The sequence below is a fragment of the Microtus oregoni genome, unplaced genomic scaffold (assembly GCF_018167655.1).
Source record: "Microtus oregoni isolate MIOR12 unplaced genomic scaffold, Mior012 000016F_ref0000370, whole genome shotgun sequence".
Classification (NCBI taxonomy): domain Eukaryota; kingdom Metazoa; phylum Chordata; class Mammalia; order Rodentia; family Cricetidae; genus Microtus; species Microtus oregoni.
In genome coordinates, this window is record NW_024543075.1 from 22,681,299 (window position 1) to 22,699,685 (window position 18,387).

An 18,387-nucleotide genomic window follows, 5' to 3' on the forward strand; every position below is an offset into this window, starting at 1 on the left:
GAGATACATGCGAGCAAAACACCCCATTGAATAAGATAAGTAAATCTTGAGAGAGAGAGAGAGAGAGAGAGAGAGAGAGAGAGAGAGAGAGAGAGAACCAACACAGACCTTGTTAGTTCTCCACAGTCCACCTCAGCAAAATCCTTCAAACTGGCAGCATTGAATGCCAAGGAGGAAGGGACGGACCGCGATAGGTAGGTGCGATAGGAAGGGCGGGGGCCACCACAGGGTGAGGTTTCACCTAAGACTCTGCTTCCCCAGCTGGCACTGCTGGGGGCGGAGTCTTCCCGGGGGGGAGAGCTCTGCTGTCACCTGGAGCCACGAAGTGAGTAGAGGGAAGCTGGCGACTTTGTGATGCCCACAGGCAATGGCGAGCTCAGCCTGGGGGTTCCCACCATGGTCTCCCTTTGGGTTCCTGCTGCAGCTTGCGACTTTGCTGGGGACGATCGGGCCACAGGTGAGTGCAGGGTCAGGTGACTGCGGATGTAGCTGGTCAGTAGGGACGCCTGCCTCTCCCTCCTTCGCCCAAATCAACGCCTAGAGAGTGAACCCCTCATAAACTCGGGGAGATGCCTCTTACAGCCTACATGGGAAGATGCGCCACTCAGCCTCTTCGGTAGCAGAGATGGCAAGGGAGGCAGTGCGGAGGAGACAGTAGACGGTAAAGCCAGGCCTCTAAAACCCTTTGAGAATCCAGTTGTCTTGAAAGATATGATCCATTTAGAGTCTTCTGCTGTGAAACGAACTGGTTCAAGCTCTGGCGCTGTATACTGCCCCTTCCCTTTGTCTGCGACTGGATCACCACCCCCTACCCTCAGACTCAGAACTTCTAGGACAAATGATCTATCTTCAAGTGTAGAGATCTGGTCCAATCTGCCTGCTGGGAGCCAATCAGTTCACTCTGCCCAGCCTGGGGTCTCTCTCTCTCTCTCTCTCTCTCTCTCTCTCTCTCTCTCCTTTTCTCCACCTCTCACTCCCAGTTAAAGGGACGGGGTAGAATTAGGCACTGGGAGCCCCTCTCCCAGCTCAGGCTCCCTCCGCAGTTGTCAAACAAGCAGTTGTCAAACAATAATGGGAGCCTGGTATGTCCAGACCTGACATTTCTGGGGGGGGGGGGGGAGGACTAGAAATGAGAATAATAATGAAAACCTGGATTTTTAAAATTAAAATTTTCATCCAGATAGTGGTGGCACACATCTTTTAATCCTAGCACTCAGGAGGCAAGGCAAGCAGATTTCTGAGTTCGAGGCCAGCCTGTCTAGAGAGTGAGTTCTAGCATAGTCAGAGTTACACAGAGAGACTCTATCTCAAATGAACTATCAATCAATCAATCAATCAGATCTCTGGCTAAAATAAAAAAAAACACTGTTAATGTTGGGCATGGCATTCCATCCCTTTAATGCCATAACTCTGGAGGCAGAGGCAGTAAGATTGTTGAAAATTCAAAGCTGCCTGCTCTACACAGCAAGCAACAGGAGACCTTGTCTCACAAAACAATAGCAGTAAGACAATTAAGAGCAATATTTTAAGTACTGAAAGGATCAAACAAAATTCTCTTTGGGGCAGTCGATCAGGAGGCAGCCTTTCCCCTGGCCCATTTCTTTGTCATGTTGCGGATGGTAAGACTGAGGCCCACAAGAGAGGGTCTAGCTGGTGGGCTCCTGACTCTCCAGCAAATACCACTGGCCCTACCCCCAACCTGAGGGTCCTGAAGCAGGATGTGGGCTTTGAAGGGGTGTGGCTGGGCCACCCGGATGTTAGGATTTCTGCTCTGAGCTCAGCCTCACCTTGTTTGCTCAAGGAGGGCCCGGGGCTGGCAAGTGAGGCCAGCAGGGGCCAGATAGAAGGTAGAGCCAGGCCTCCTTCCTGTAGCCATCAGGGGACTACAAAGCTTGGCACCGAAAGCAGCAGAGCCAGTCCAGGGAGAGAGAAAGGGTCTTCTGAAAAGGGGCACACATGTGAGTAAGGAGAAGGAAACCACGTCCTGGAGGAGACTCTACACCCGCTTGTGCCATTTCTGACCATCCTGTGCCCCAGACTCCCTGACCTGTGCAGTAGGCTGCATGCACCAACGAAGCCCTTTTGTTCGCCACTAAGTCCCAAGGACCTGAGTTTGAATCACCAGCACCCACAGAAAAGCCTGATGACTACGGGCATGAATGCCACCCCAGTGCTGGGTGGCAGGAATCAGGGTTAGCGGTGGGGTGAGAGAGTGTTTCCTGGAGCACACTGGCCAGTCTAGTAGAATCAGTGAGCCTCAGGTTCAGTGAGAGACCCTGTCTCAATAAATAAGGTAGAAAGTGAGGACTCGTAGTCACTCCGGCCTGCGGCAAAGGCAAGGTGGTCCTGAAACCCTCAGACGAGATGAGTTTTGTTTCCCATTCCAGGTCCAGACTCTCAGGCCAGAGAGCCTTCTGTTTGTGTCTACCTTGGATGGAAGTCTCCATGCACTGAACAAGCAGACAGGGGACTTGAAGTGGACACTGAAAGATGGTGAGCAAGGAGTAGCTACCTATCTCTTTAAGTAGTAGAGTGGGCAGTCACTTTGGCATGGAAGATAAGAGCATGCGCACTAAAGGGTTAGGGAGCCGGCCCAGTTGGTAAAGTGCTTGCTGCACAAGCACAAAGCCCTGAGTTTAGATTGCCAGCACCCACATCAACAAACAAACAAACAAATAAAAACAACCACAGCCATGTGTTTCTGGACACACGCACTGGGAAGGCACAGATAGGAAGATCTGTGAGACTTCCTGGCTGCCCAGCTTCAGGTTCAGTGGGAGACGCTGTCTAAAGAAAAGAAGACACCTCTGACCCTCACACACACATACACCTGCACACACGTACACACACACGCACACATACACGCACATGCACACACACATACATGCACACATACACGCACATGCACACACACATGCACACGCACACAGTGCCCTCACACAGGCACTAGAGTCCAGCAAGTCAGTGTCTGTAGGAAACTTCACCACTCGCTAACTGTCTGGTCTTGGGAAAATTATTTCAACTCTCTGAGCCTTAATGGCTTTGCCTGCAAACCCGGGCAAAGTAGCATGACAGAGACTACCCATAGAACTCTTGCCACCTGCTGGGTCTGCCTCTGGCACAGGGTAAATGCTGGTGTGCTTTAACTATGCTTTCCAATAGGGTCAAAAAGAGACTCAAGTTCCATGTTTTTGTCCCCGCAGACCCCATCATCCAAGGACCAATGTATGTCACAGAGTAAGTGAACTGGGGCTTCTTAAGGAGAGAGCAGTTGTGGCAGCCATAGTTGGATGAGGGTTTTGGGAGCCACATGTGGGAGTCTTAGGGGAGAGACTTAGTCTTCTATGATGTGTAAAGGCCTCTGGCTGCTCCAAGGTGTCTCCCACAAGGGTCGGGTCTACTAGCTGAGAAGGTGGAGGGACAAGGCCTTCACAAAACCAGGACTACACACCCAGCCTTCACTATGTCCCTCTGCTCCACAGAACGGCCTTTCTCTCTGACCCAGCTGATGGCAGCCTGTACATCTTGGGGACGCAGAAACAGCAGGGACTGATGGTCTGTTTCCCCTCATGGCCTGGGATGGGTGTGGACAGGACTCCGTCAGCCAGAGTACCAATGGGTGAAAGGACAGCGTGTCAGAGTGAGGTGTCCTTTGATGCTATAAGTCAGGGCTCTGAGCACTGTGGAAGGCTGTCTACCAAAGTGTGGAGGGTCTGGCTATGTCTGCAGAGCAGAATATCAGACCTCTGAGTGTTCCCGGGGGCATCTCCAAGACTAAGAGGGCAGTAAGGTAAAAACTGTATTGGTTAGCTTTTGCTAAATAACATATCACCCATGAATTAAAGACTTCAAACCCCAAAACCTCCAAGTTAGGCTGGGTAGTTCTGCTAGTCTGGATTGAGTTTGCTCGCGCATGTGTGTCAGCTGAATGGCTCTGTTTCTAAAAGTTGGTGATTTGTATCTGCTCACCCCACTCAGTGCCCCCTTGTTAAAACCCATAAAAAACCTGAATGCAGGACTCTCACATAACCTAGACTGGGATCTGATTCCTGACAAATCAGAGCCAAAGGACGGTGAGAGAGCAGATCCCCATTCACCATCAACACTGAGTCCAAACAGCTCTTCGATCTTGCTGAGTCTTTTGTGGTCACTGAGTTTTAAAGCCTGTGTGTGTGTGTGCACGTGTGCGTGTGGATGTCTTTGTGGGTGTGTCTGTGTGGGTGTGTCAGTGTCTCTGGACTGTATGTCCATGTGTGTCTGTTTACTTATTTGGAGGAGGTCATCAGGTGGAATCGAGGGACTCATGCGGTGTCTTAGCCCCCAGTGTGGGGTTTTCTGCAGTTCTTGAAGAGGCCCTATAGCAGAGTGACTAAGGAGGCTGGCTCTGAGACTGGGCTGCCTGAGAGTCGCGATCTGAGTTACTGAGCCTCTCCCAGCACCAGTTTCTCCTGGGAAACAGAAAGGACAAGGTGCCCAGTGGAAGGGTTTCTCTGGGCTGCCCTCGGGAGAGTATGGCACAGCGGTGGCACAGGAAGTACTCACACACTTCTGAACTTCTCCCTTTTTGGAATCTTTACATCTCAGAAATTGCCATTCACCATCCCGGAGCTGGTCCATGCCTCTCCCTGTCGCAGCTCTGATGGGGTCTTCTACACAGGTGAGTATCTCTGCAGCCTGTGGGTGGCAAGTCCAGCCAGTAGGGATGGGGACCTGGGTCATGCCAGGCCAACTTGGCCAGGGACAAAAGGGCACACACACCTTCTCCTACGCTGTCTTGAAAGTTAGCTCACTGTCCCCCTCCACAGGCCGGAAGCAGGATACCTGGTTTGTGGTGGACCCTGAATCAGGGGAGACTCACATGACACTGACCACAGAAGGCCTTTCTACCCCTCAACTCTACATTGGCCGAACGCGTAAGTCAGATGTTCCTATGTTCGGTGAAATCCCCACATTTTCTTTGCCCAGGCCTGACAGTTGTTATCCATGTTGAGTTCAGGCTTGTCAGTCAGTCTGACAGTCATCAATACACATTGTACTAGTATTGACCGAGGAGCTAGAGGTATAATGATAAACTTGATCATTAGGCCTCCGATCCAAATGCTCGGGAAGCCTCCAACCCTACGGGAGGGACAGTCTCTGGAGTCGGACTGGGGAAGTATGACTACATTCCTGGTAACCTCTGTTTCTCACACACAGAGTACACGGTCTCCATGCATGACCCAAGAGCTCCAGCCCTGCGCTGGAACACAACCTACCGCCGCTACTCAGCACCCCCCATGGAGGACTCACCTGGGAAATGTGAGTGTCACCTTTCTTGGCCTAACCTTGGATCAAAGTCCCCAACCTGGGAAGTCCTGAGTGACATCAGGACCGAGTCCCAGCACATACTGATCCACCTGCATGATGTCCCCTCACATGCTGAACGATACAGCCTGACAGGTGACCTGAGATGATTCTGGGTACCAGAACTGATGCTCACATAGCCCGAGAAATACATCTGAACTTATCCAAACCCCAAATTACCCCAGCCAGGTAGCCTGAGGTGACTCCTTGCAGCTGAGGGGACACCTAGCAACCTCTCCAATATCCTGAGCAATCCCATCCATTCCTAGCTGACCTCAATATGGTGAGTGGCTTCTGCATATGGCCCAGAGTGACTCCTCCATATAACTCTTGCTACCCCCTTGATATTATATATCCACCCTATCATCTTCCCGAGTGTCTTAGTTAGGGGTTCCTGTTACTATGAAAAGAAACCATGACTATGACAACTCTTAAAAAGGAAAACATTTAGCTGGGTGATGATGGCACACGCCTTTAATCGCAGCCCTCAGGAGGCAGAAGCAAGTGGATGTCTGTGGCTTTTGAGGTCAGCCTGGTCTACAAAGCAAGTTCCAGGACAGGTTTCAAAGCTACATAGAGAAACCCTGTCTCAAAAAAAGAAAAGAAAGGAAAAGAAAGAAATAAAGAAAGAAAGAAAGAAAGAAAGCATTTAATTGAAGTGACTCACAGTTCAGAGGTTTAGTTCATTATTGTTATAGTGGGGAACATGGCATCTGAGAGCATGGTGGCATGCAGGCAGGCATGGTACTGGAGAGAGAGCTGAGTTCTTACATCTTGACTCACAGACAACAGGAAGTGGTCCAGGTCACTGGGCATTGCTTGAAAATATATGAGACCTCAAAGCCCACCTCCACAGTGACACATTTCTTCCAATGAGACCACACCTACTCCAACAAGGCTACACCTCCTACTAGTGTCACTCCCTTTGGGGACCATTTTATTTCAAACCACCACAACGAGGAACCTCACAGGTACTCCTAATTAACTCCTCAAACTTTGACTCCATCACTCTTCATGAGGCACCATGCAGGCAACTATGACATATAAGTGACACCAGCAAGGCTCCTAACTGGCCCCATCAGGTTCTATGTGCTTGCTAAAGGACCCAGCACTTGACCTTGGCAAACATCAGTCTGACCATGTCTACGATTGATGAGCTACATCTTAAGAACTTTCCTTCAATGACCTCTCATCATAGCTCTTTCAAATGACCCAGACTCACAGACACACCCAAGTCAACTTTAGATGGCCCAGCCAATCCCTTCCCATTTAAAACAAACTGTCTCCCTCTACGTGACCTCAAATGACCTTTGCACACCCAAGCAACTCTCTGGTGTGTCCCGTGAGATCTCTCTGACATCTCCCCAGCTGCCTTTCTTGACAGACATAAGCCACCTGACATCCTGTGGGATGGGCCTGCTGCTCACCGTGGACCCGGGAAGTGGAACTGTGCTGTGGACGCAGGACCTGGGAGTGCCTGTGATGGGCATCTACACATGGCATCAGGATGGGCTGCGCCAGCTGCCTCATCTTTCTCTGGCTAGGGACACTCTACATTTTCTTGTCCTCCGCTGGGGCCACATCCGACTTCCTGCCTCTAGATCCCAGGACACAGCTGCCCACTTCTCTTCCTTAGACATCCAGCTTCTGTAAGTGTCCACATCTAGAGCCTAAGGAGGGAATTTCTGGAGGTGGTACAGCCCCCGTCAAATAGCCAGTCATGATATTCAACTATGAGCCACCAACACAGCTGAATCAGGTGTCAAGACAGGGTCCCTAGGACTCAGGGATAGTCACCATTTAGCAAGTGATTGAGTAAAGTCTGTCTTCGGAGGAGACTCTGAGTCCCAACCTATTTGCTCCAAAAATGCTATATTGAACTGATTGTTAAATACTCCAAACCTCTCCTTGCCTTATGCCATCCTAAGACACAGACTGGAGAAATCAGGGGTTGCCCATTCATTCCATTTGCTCTACAAATGCTAAGTGAGCACGTATTGTATGCTGGTCATTTACTAGGCTCTGAAAATGCAATAGCAAACAACAGAGTCAATGTTCCTGCCTACGGGAATCTCAGAGTCTGGTAGGGGACAGACATATGAAAGAGAACTATAACATGGGTATAACATGGGTATAATTAGGGTAAAGAGACAGACAGGTTGTGGTGGCAATGCATATAAAGATACCCAGACTGAGACTGGAACCAAGAGGAAGCCATGGAAAGCTTCTCAGATGAAGAAACATCTAATGTAAGACCTAAAGGATCAGCATAAAATGGGAGAAGGCATGGCACACGCGGTACAGAAAGTTAAAGACTGAGCCATAGGTCTAAGCAGCCTCATGCCCAAGGCTGTAGTAAAGCCAGGATCACATCTAGAAGGCTTGAACATTTTTTTTTCAAGGCTAAGGAACGGTCCCTGGAGAGTTTCAAGCCAGGAAGTGGCTGACTCGGGTTTTCATTTCAGAAAGATTATTCTGGTGACAGTATAGAGTATCTCTGAATGAGTAGGAAAATCATGATACCATGGGACTGGCCATGGTGCTGCAGACCTTTAATCCCAGCCCTCAGAAGTCAATGGCATGTAGATCTCTATGAGTTTAAAACCAGTCATAACGGCCTGGAGACAACACCACCACACACACACACACACACACACACACACACACACACACACACCACAGAGGTGCTGGAGAGACATACTTAAGTACTTAAGAGCTTTGACTGCTCTTCCAGAGGACCCAGGTTAATTCCCAGCCCTCACATGGCAACTAACAACCATGTGTAACTCCAGTTCCCGGTGATCTGATGCCCTCTTTCAGCTTCTATGAGCACCATGCATGTGTGTAGTATACAGACATACATGCAAGCAAAATATCCAATCATTTTCAAAATAAAATGTATTACACTGGAAAAAAAGATGATGCTGCAGGCTGGAGCAGAAAAACTCAAGGTACTAAGTAGAGGGTGACAGAGAGGAAGGAGGGGGGATGAGGAGGATCAAGAATGTTTAGAGAGTTCAGCCTTCTAGAAGTTCCAGGCTTCTAGAAGTTCTAGAAATTCATGGCTGCTATCATTTTCAGAAGTTCAAAGCACTAAAGGAGGAAGAGAGAAAAAAACAAAGGGTGAAAAGAGAGATGATGAGTTCCAGTTTAGGAAACTGAGTTCTTATAAGAGGTCTGGGCCAGGTGTGGTAGTGTAGGCCAGTAATCCAGTACTCAGCGTGCTGCTGACAGAGCGCCATGAATGTGAGGCTAGCCTGAGCTACGTAGTAAGGTCCATCTTTTTAAAAAAAAGTGAGCCAGGTGCCTTTAATCCCAACACTCGGGACGCATAGACAAGCTGATCTCTGTGAGTTCGAGGCCAGCCTGGTCTACAGAACGAGTTCCAGGACAGCCAGAGCTACACAGAGAAGCCCTGTCTCAAAAAAACAAGCATACAAAAAGTGAGAAATATATTGAGAAAACGCTGCTATAGATTTTGTAGCAGTTAGTTTTGCTGCATAGCAAATACGCCAACACTTGGAGTTGTTTTTTTTTTTAAGATTTATTTATTTATATAGCATCCTATCTATAGGCCAGAAGAAGGCACCAGATCTCATTATAGGTGGTTGTGAGCCACCATGTGGTTGCTGGGAATTGAACTCAGGACCTCTGGAAGAGCAGTCAGTGCTCTTAACCACTGAGCCATCTCTCCAGCCCCAACACTTGGAGTTTTAAAACAGCAGACACCTGCTGCTTTCCAAGATGTTGGGGGCCATCCAGGTCATTTTTCTGGTCTCTAAAATATCAACTGGTGACTTGGTGGAGGCAATGATCTGGGACAGTGGCCCACCTATCTAGTACTTGGTGGGCCAGTTGGCCGAGTTAGCATCAAATAGAATGGTTCATTTGTATACCATAAGGTCTTTCGTCCCTTTTGGGAGGGTAGGTTTCCTTACACGGTAGTCTCAGGGTTTCAGAGAACAGAACCAAGGTGGGGGAGGCAGGGCAACTTGAATACAACCATTCAAGCATCTGCTTGTGTTGCCTTTCTCTTATTGGCTAAAGCAAGTCACATGGTCAATCCCAGAGTCCATCTGGAAGAAGCTACAGGGACATAAGCAATGCTGAAGCCTCCCAGCAGAATCACTCATCTTTCCTTTCCCTCCCCTTTAGGATGACGCTGTATGTGGGGAAAGAAGAAGCTGGTTTCTATGTCTCCAAAGCACTGGTCCACACTGGGGTGGCCCTCGTGGTGAGAAGGGGGCCTCTGAGTGGGATGCAAAGAGGGATAGAGCAGGAAAGGGGTTTATTTCACATGTGGCTCTCCATCTTCTGCCATAGCCCCGTGGACTGACCCTGGCACCCATGGATGGCCCCACAACAGATGAGGTGACGCTTCAAGTCTCAGGGGAGCGAGAGGGCTCACCCAGCACTGCTGTCAGATACCCCTCAGGCAGTGTGGCCCTGCCCAGCCAGTGGCTGCTCATTGGTGAGATCCCCTGACTTTAATCTGGAGTAGATGAAGATTTATAAGCCCAGTTTCTGAGTTGGAATGCTGACAGCATCCTCAACCCTCTGGCTTTTATTCCTACTACTTAGGATACCATGAACTCCCACCGGTCCTGCACACCACCATGCTGAGGGTTCATCCCACCCTAGAGAAAGGGTCTGCTGAGACAAGAGCCCCAGAGGAGTCCCACGCTCCGGCTCTCTTCTCTGAGGTTAGTGCTGGGATGCCAGCTGCTATGGGTAGACCCAGAGACGTCACTCAGTGCTTGTACCTCTTCCCCAGTTAATATCACGAAAGTTCCCAGAAAACAAACATGTTGTTGGTGCTACTACCAGGCATGTTAAAAATGTCAAAATGATATTGGTTTCCTAAGTCACAGAGCGTGGTTTCCAGGTGAACATTGTAAATTATTAATCAAGTGAGAAATTGAAAATAGAAAAAAACTATAAAGGTATGCTCTCCTGGGAGAGACTGGAGAAGCGCTAGTGAGTTGTTCAAGGTTAGAAAAAGCAGCGGTTTTCAGATGCTGGGGGTTTGTCCCAGACCCACCAAATGTCTGATCATAGAAGTGCATCTTGAAGTTTCAGCAATAATCCAGAGAGCAAATGGTTCCTTTATTTCTTTTTTTGTTTGTTTTCAAGACAGGCTCTCTCTGTGTAGCCCTAGCTGTCCTGAAACTCCCTCTGTAGACCAGGCTGGCCTCGAACTCACAGAGATCCACCTGCCTCTACCTCCCGAGTGCTGAGATTGAAGGCACACACCACCACCCCAGCTGAGCATGTGAACTTTTAATGATGTTCAAAGAGATGCTGCCCTTCTGATAGATTTGGTCCACTCCTCTCCTGTGCACCTTGCTGTTTGAGATCATGGCCAGCACTGCAAGTCCATCATGCAGGGACCCCCACAACCCCACACACACACCTTCAGCTAAGCCCTGCCCTGAACCCAGTGATCAAGAAGAATTGGGAGTTTCACAGTAGGAGGGAGTACCAAGAGTGAAAACCGCTCTGTTTCTAGCTCCTGAGCCTGAGGAGGGAAGAGCCTTGGGATTCTGAACCACATCCTGAAGAGAAAGCTTCAGACCCCAATCCACGGTTGGGGTCCCAAGACCTGCTGGCTGCTAGCTTCACAGCCCTCCTCCTGGGAGCCTGGGTCCTCTACCTGATGAGGCAAGTAAGTCCAGCATCCTGACTTTGTCCAACTCAGAGTCTTCCCAGCCAGAACTCTGCTTCTCTCTTGCGTGACTTCAGCTGCCTCTGCCTTCCTCTCAGGAAGCCCTGCTCCTGCTGCGCTCTCTAAGTCCAAGCTCTGTGGTAAACCCAGCCCCAGCACGGGCGTGGGGCTCACGTTCATCAGAACCCATGTGTTACAGCAGCAGCAGAGCCCTTCAGCACCTGGAGACCCGCAGGACCCCTCACCGGACGCTCAGACACAACCTTCAAGGGCCACCCTGCATAACGAAAAGAGATTTCAAAACCCCTCAGAGCAAGCCAGGCCATCCCGTGGCCCTGAAGGTGAAGTTGAGTGAACAAATCTGGGGAGTCCAAAACAGAGAAAAGGGAGAGGTGAACAGAATTTAATTTCAAAGTCAAATTGTTAGAAGTCACAGATGGTGGGCTAGGTAATAAGAGGCAGTCCCCTCAAGTATATCCTATTATAGTTTTATTGTTATTTTCAGGGTCTCTGGTTGCGGATAGAACTGTGTGTAGATCAAACTGTCTCCAGCTAACTTTTGAAGAGTTGCCTCTGAGCATCTGTTTTCTCACGGGTCCAAAGGGAATACTAACACCCACCTCATTGCATCACTGCCCTGTGAGAAGCTGCCATGATCATCGTTACCAAGTCAGTGCTGGGAACATACCTCAGCTAGGAGAGTGTGTGCCTAGCATGTGCAAAGTCCTGGGTTTGAACCCTAGCACTCATAAACCAGGCATGCTGGTACATGCCTATAATCCCAGCACTCAGGAAATGGAGGCAAAAGGACCAGAAGTTGCCGGGCGATGGTGTCGCACGCCTTTAATCCCAGCACTTGGGAGGCAGAAGCAGGTAGATCTCTGCAAGTTCGAGGCCAGCCTGGTTTGCAGAGCTAGTTCCAGGACAGGCTCCAAAAAAAAAAAAAATCACACTTAGGTGATGTTAATAATTGTTTTACTTGGGAGGCAGATCTCTGTGAGTTTGAGGCCAGCCTACTCTACAAAGGGAGTTCTAGGACAGCTAGGGCAGTTACGCAGAGAAACCCTGTCTCAAAAAATTAATAAAATAATAATAATAATAGTTTTAAAATAATGTTTTTGGAGCTGGGTGGTGGTGGCACACGCCTTTAATCCCAGCCCTCGAGAGGCAGGTAGACCTCTGTGACTTCAAGGCCAGCCTGGTCTACAAGAACTAGTTCCAGGATAGGCTCCAAAGCTACAGAGAAACCCTGTCTCAAAAAAAACCCAATATTATTATTATTGTTATTACTATTATTATTGGTAATGGTAGCAGTAAATTCCCTAGGCATGGTTTTGATTTTGCTTCTACCTTCTTCTCAGTGCTTCTTGGTTTAAGCCTTAGCCCACAAAGACCCACCGGTGTCTGCTCAGTGCTTGGTGGGAATAGTCTGTGCATCTATTGCTCACTCTAGTCTTCTGCTCTTCGGCTCTGAGCCAGGCTGTTGCCTTTTGTGTCTTTGAGAGCTGGTGCTGGTACCTCCACATTGCTGCTCAACCTGTTTCCCCAAGTCAGATCCCCACATGCTGTCCACGTACTTAAGCTGATGTCTGCCTGGCTCCTGACTTGAGCTTCCTGTATTCACCTCGGTCCTCCTCTTCCTTGGGCCTCAGTCAGTCCTCCGAGTCAGTTCTAGCAAAGCCCGACCTCTGAGCTACATCTCCAGCCCACGGGCAGCTTTTTCAAACGCTCCACAACAAACCCCAACCCTGAGATGTAGTTCTTGTTGTTGACTGCACTGAATCCAAGTAAATACCCATTCCTGCACTTAAAAACCCATTTCCTTGGACCTTCTGACTCTGGAGCAAGTCGCCTTGTCTTTCTTTTCCCAGGGATGTTCTTGCCAATGCCCTATAGTTTGTTTTGTTTTTCGAGACAGGGTGTCTCAGTGTAGCTTTGGAGCCTGTCCTGGAACTCGCTCTGAAGACCAGGCTGGCCTCGAACTCACAGAGATCCGCCTGCCTCTGCCTCCCAAGGGCTGGGATTAAAGGTGTGTGCCACCACCGCCCAGCTAGTTGTTTGTTTTTTAATAGCGAAATGTGTGTGTATGCACATGTGTGTGCGCACATGACGGGGCATGTTTCTCATCATCTGTGATGTCGGGTAAGATGTTGAGTGTCCTCATCTATCACCCCCCACATTATCCTCTTGAAACAGGGCTCTGATCTAAGACAGGAGCTAAGCTAGCCAGGAAGCCTGAGAAATGCTTCCGACTCCAGTCTCCACAGCACCTGGATTCCTGGCACATACTGCCATGCTTGGATTTTTACATGAGTTCTGGGGATTTGAACTCAAGTGCTCTTACCTGCTGAGCTATCTCTCCAAGCCCAAGAGCATGCAACTCTACTCCAGTTTATTAGCCGCCTCACCCCTGCCATTGATGCAAGGTGATGGGAATTCCTGCTTTGGAAGTTTCTCCACTTCCTATCTAGGTCAATAGGTAGTAGTACACTTACCTAGCATATGTGAGGCTCTGGTTTCGATACCCAGCACTAAAGTGATGGTGGGGAATTTTTTGTTTTTTTCAAGATAAGGTTTCTCTGTAGCTTTGGTGCCTGTCCTGGAACTAGCTCTTGTAGACCAGGCTGGCTGCCTCTGCCTCCCGAGTGCTGGGATTAAAAGCGTGCACCACCACCACCATCTTGAGCCCCACATATGGTTTAGCCTTGTTATTCTAAAGGCCAATTATTCCTTACCCACCCACCATAGGGAATGTCCTCAATGCTTTGAGACCAGAGCTCAAGAAACTCAACAGATTACCTAGAGACTGCTTCTATTTCAACTAATACTTTCACTTAAACTCTTTGGGGAAAGAACTCTACGTGATATTCATTTCCTCTGTCAGTGTGTGTGTGTGTGTGTGTGTGTGGACCAGGGGACAACCTCAGGTGCTATTTCTCAGGAGCCATATACCTTGGGTTCTTTATTGTTGGTTTTAGTCTTTTGAGATTGGCTGGTGGCCTATGTGCCTCAGGGATCAGCCTGTCTCAATCTCTTCACTCGGTGCTGAGATTCCAACTATGGATTACTATGTGCAGTACATGGATGCTGGGAGCAAGCTTAGGTTCCCATAGCAAGGCAGGCACTTTACGGACTGAGCCATCTCCCCAGTCCCAACCTCACCCATCTTAGTTGCACACCGAGACTTTTGAGGGCACTGCCATGCTCTAGGTGTGCACTGTAACACCCAGCATCATCCCTCTTTGTTATAACTCTCATCATGCATTTGTTTACTTGCATTCATCTTTTTATTTGAAACGATTCGACTTCAGTGAAAAGAATTGTTACAAGTGTTAGAGATGGGAAGACTGCAGAGAGAAGAAGGGGAAGAAACAGAGACAGGAGGTGCTCAAATGAGAATCACGTAGCACATATCTGCTTGGTCCTCACCAATGCAGACGGTATCAGTATCAGCTCTGAGTCATTCGTCTAGCTACACCAATAGCAGCACCAGCCACTGGAGCCACGTGCCTAGCATCAGGGTCCTTGCTCTCAGCTACCGCAGCACACTCAGGAAGGGTGGAAGTCTGGAGAAAGGTCAAGGCGGAGGGTGGGTCTGGACTCTGGCTGGCAGAGGAAGGCAGGGAAGATGACTGTGGGCAGTGGGTAGAGATCACTAAGAGGACAATGATCCCTTTCCCCCTGTAGCAGAGCAGCCCACCGTAGTGGGGAAGATCTCCTTCAACCCCAAGGATGTGCTGGGACATGGGGCAGGCGGAACTTTTGTTTTCCGGTGAGTAGCAGGTAGAATCCAGGCTGTAGCTATTATCACTTGCAGCCCTTTTGACAACCACCAAAGAACAGGCATTCTTCCAGACCCCCAGATTTGGGCATAGGCCCCGATCCCCCCCCACGTCTGCTCTCTCTGAACCCCCAATCCCTGATCCACCTCTCAGAGGGCAATTTGAGGGACGGGCAGTAGCTGTGAAGAGGCTCCTCCGGGAGTGCTTCAGCTTGGTTCGGAGAGAGGTGCAGCTGCTGCAAGAGTCTGACCGGCACCCCAATGTGCTCCGCTACTTCTGCACGGAGCATGGTCCCCAGTTCCACTACATTGCCTTGGAGCTCTGCCAGGCCTCCTTGCAAGAGGTGAGATGGGAGCTCAGGGAGGGAAGAAGGGAGGGAGGCCTGGGGCTGGAGAATGACATTTCTGTCCCTCCCTTATCTTAGTATGTGGAGAACCCAGACCGAGACCGCTGGGGCCTGGAGCCCACTATGGTGCTACAGCAGATGATGTCTGGCCTGGCCCACCTACATTCCTTACACATAGGTACCACTTCTTGTTTGCGGTCCCTAGTCCCCTGCTCTTTCCCATCGGCTATCACTCACTCTCTCCCTTCCTTCCTGTAGTACACCGTGACTTGAAGCCAGGCAACATTCTCATGGCTGGGCCTGACAGCCAGGGTCAAGGCAGAGTGGTCATTTCTGACTTTGGCCTCTGCAAGAAGCTCCCTGCAGGCCGGTGTAGCTTCAGTCTCCACTCTGGCATTCCCGGCACAGAAGGCTGGATGGCACCAGAGCTTCTGCAGCAGCCCCCAGACAGCCCGGTAAGCCTGCCCACCAGCCACAGGATTTTCTCTGTGCCCACTCATCTATTCCCAGGAGATAATCCACTCCCTCTTCCCTAAGGCAGACTCCACCAGGGACTGTTATGCTGTTCAGAGGACAACAAGCAATGCCTGTTGTCATTTTGGCTGGATTGCCTCTGTCATCCTGAGGCCAGGGATGCTGCTAAGCATGCCACAGTATGACTCAATATACACCCACCTTTTCCCTGAGTTTTCTCTTCTGTATCAGTACCACTCAGGTTGAGAAACCATATCTTAGAAAATGACTTGGTAGCCTGTAATTGCGGCACTCAGAAAGCTGAGGCAGGAGGATTCTGAGTTCAAGCTACATAGAGAAAAAAAGATGCTGGCTCTCATCTGTTTTGACCTGATGAGCTAGGTAGAACACGGGACCAGTATAGACCTGGGGTTAACACACATGGGGGAGTGAACTAACACCACAGTAATACAAAGGACAAAGCAGCACCTGGCCCCTGTTGAGTTTGGGACCCCAGGACTCTAGATCTGGATTCATGGTGAGCAGGTAGAAGGGTCACCAGGAGAGTCACACCCATTCCTAAAGACAAGAGGAAGTAGTAATAAGGGAACTGGAGACCTAAGTGCCTAGGGACTTGATGCACTGGTGTTAGGTGCCTGCCCATACAGTATAGTTTTCATATTAGATCCTGCCTATACAGTATAGTTTTCATATTAGATCCTGCCTAGACAGTATAGTTTTCATATTAGATCCTGCCTATACAGTAGTTTTCACATTAGATCCTGCGAGTATAGTTTTTACACTAGCAGTCAGTATTTTAACATTGGAGAAAACTCCTATATACACACGTGTGTACAAGCGTGTATGTGCACACACACACACACACAGAGCTCTACAGGTCCAGAAGGGATTTTTAGAAGGCCCACTTCCTCCTTCTCATGACCATCTTTCTGGCCCCCAGACCAGTGCTGTGGATATCTTCTCTGCAGGCTGCGTGTTTTACTACGTGCTCTCTGGTGGCAGCCACCCCTTTGGTAAGAGTCTCTACCGCCAAGCCAACATCCTCTCAGGGCATCCCTGTCTGGCTCATCTGGAGGAAGAGACCCACGGTGAGGAAGGGAGAGCCCAGTCAGACTATGGGAGGAAGGAAGCATAACGCTAAGCACCTATATAAACCATCCCTTCTCTTCTGCCCTCCAGACAAGGTTGTGGCATTGGACTTGGTGAAAGCCATGCTGAGCCTGCTGCCCCAGGATCGCCCCTCAGCTGAATGGGTGCTGGCCCACCCCCTCTTTTGGAGCAGAGCCAAGCAACTCCAGTTCTTCCAGGTCAGATGGAGATCTTGGGAAGGGTCCCCCAACCTCCAAGTTTGGGTCCTGTGTTAGTTACTGTCCTATTGCTGTGAGGAGACACCATGACCAAGACAACATACAAAAGAAGTTGTATTTAATTGGGGACTTGCTCACAGTTTCAGAGGGTGAGTTCATCATCATTTTGGTGGTGTGGGGGCAGTAGCTTAGAGCTCACGTCTAATCCACAAGTTGCACACCAATAAAGGAAAACTAGGCTTGATGTGAACTTTTGAAACCTCAAAGCCCACCCCCAATGACATACCTCTTCCAAGACCACACCCAATCCTTCTCAAACAGTTCCACTAACTGGGAACTAAACATTCAAACATAGGAACCTATGGAAGTCATTCTTATTAAAGCCATCACAGGTCCTGAACAAGAAATGAGAAGTCAGAGTAGCTAAGAAAAGGCAGTCTTGTCATCTTGGACCCCAGAATCTGTGCACTGGCTCTAGCTTTGCCTGTATGGGAATGCGGTGTATTCTCATCTGCAGTCACCCACAGTGTAGATACTCCTTCCATTTGTGACCTTGGACAAAGGACCACACTTGACTTGCAGGCTGACTTCCTATACAACAGAGGCGACAGTGCTTCCCTCAAGGTGGGTGGTAGCGTGAAGGTAAAGCACAGGGAAGCCACACTCTCCACGAGGCAAAAGCCCCTATCATCCGAGGTCAAGGGCTAGCACTACTTCAACATCAACCACATAACACAGCCCTGGCCCTGGGGCCTCAGGACTGTCCACAAGACTTAGGAAGCTCTGTGGGATCCTAGGATGTCAGTGACTGGTTGGAGAAGGAGCCAGAGCAGGGACCCCTCGTGATGGCGCTGGAGGCAGGAAGTCACAAGGTGGTCCGGGAAAACTGGCACAAGCACATCTCGGCACCACTGCAAGCAGGTAGGGCCATACTTGGGTGGGCCTGAAAGGAAGAGCCAATGGGGACGCCTCTGCAACCCACTTCTCTGCACGCAGATCTGAAAAGGTTCCGATCATACAAGGGGACATCAGTGAGAGACCTGCTCCGTGCCATGAGGAATAAGGTGTGTTCTAGAGCCTGGGCGGGACGTGGATCAGGGATGCCCTGCCATAGCTGACCCAGGTCTTTGTCCTGCCCATCCTCAGAAGCACCACTACAGGGAGCTCCCAACCGAGGTACACCAGGCACTGGGCCAACTCCCTGCTGGCTTCATCCAGTACTTCACACACCGCTTCCCAAGGCTGCTGCTCCACACTCACCAGGCCATGAGGACCTGCGCTTCTGAGAGCCTCTTCTTGCCCTACTATCCACCAGCTTCAGATGCCAGGAGGTCCTGCCAGATGCCACAAAGAGCTAAGACAGCCAGAGACCCCAAAGGTGGACCGAGGAGTTAAGCCTGTGGCTCAATCTGGTCTTGGGAGTGTGTCAGAAAACGACAGCAGTTTAGCAGCCTGAGGCTGCTGGAGCAG

The 18,387-nt window shown here is 49.8% G+C and overlaps 1 protein-coding gene across 3 annotated transcripts; it reads left to right on the forward strand.

Moving 5' to 3' along the window:
- The first annotated feature begins 329 nt into the window (after nt 1-329).
- On the forward strand, nt 330-18,322 carry Ern2 (endoplasmic reticulum to nucleus signaling 2). Of its 3 annotated transcripts, none has more exons than XM_041666852.1 (22): nt 330-457; nt 2,388-2,493; nt 3,204-3,237; nt 3,483-3,555; nt 4,585-4,657; nt 4,806-4,913; nt 5,197-5,298; nt 6,728-6,992; nt 9,499-9,577; nt 9,667-9,814; nt 9,925-10,046; nt 10,853-11,008; nt 11,208-11,349; nt 14,696-14,780; nt 14,944-15,133; nt 15,215-15,314; nt 15,395-15,591; nt 16,551-16,698; nt 16,790-16,917; nt 17,715-17,838; nt 17,914-17,981; nt 18,064-18,322. In XM_041666852.1, exons 1-22 carry the CDS (start codon nt 368-370, stop codon nt 18,310-18,312), a joined length of 2,787 nt encoding a protein of 928 aa, XP_041522786.1. In that variant the 5' UTR covers nt 330-367; the 3' UTR covers nt 18,313-18,322. The 3 variants fall into 3 exon arrangements, with proteins under 3 accessions (XP_041522786.1, XP_041522788.1, XP_041522787.1); XM_041666854.1 differs by having other exon boundaries at nt 14,699-14,780; XM_041666853.1 differs by having other exon boundaries at nt 11,211-11,349.
- The last annotated feature ends 65 nt before the right edge of the window (nt 18,323-18,387 follow it).

Coding starts and splice junctions, on each gene's coding strand:
- Ern2 (XM_041666852.1), top strand. CDS start 368: ATGGCGAGCTCAGCCTGGGGGTTCCCACCATGGTCTCCCTTTGGGTTC. Junction 4,914..5,196: donor ACTCTACATTGGCCGAACGC/GTAAGTCAGATG, acceptor TCTCACACACAG/AGTACACGGTCTCCATGCAT. Junction 17,982..18,063: donor TCCGTGCCATGAGGAATAAG/GTGTGTTCTAGA, acceptor GCCCATCCTCAG/AAGCACCACTACAGGGAGCT.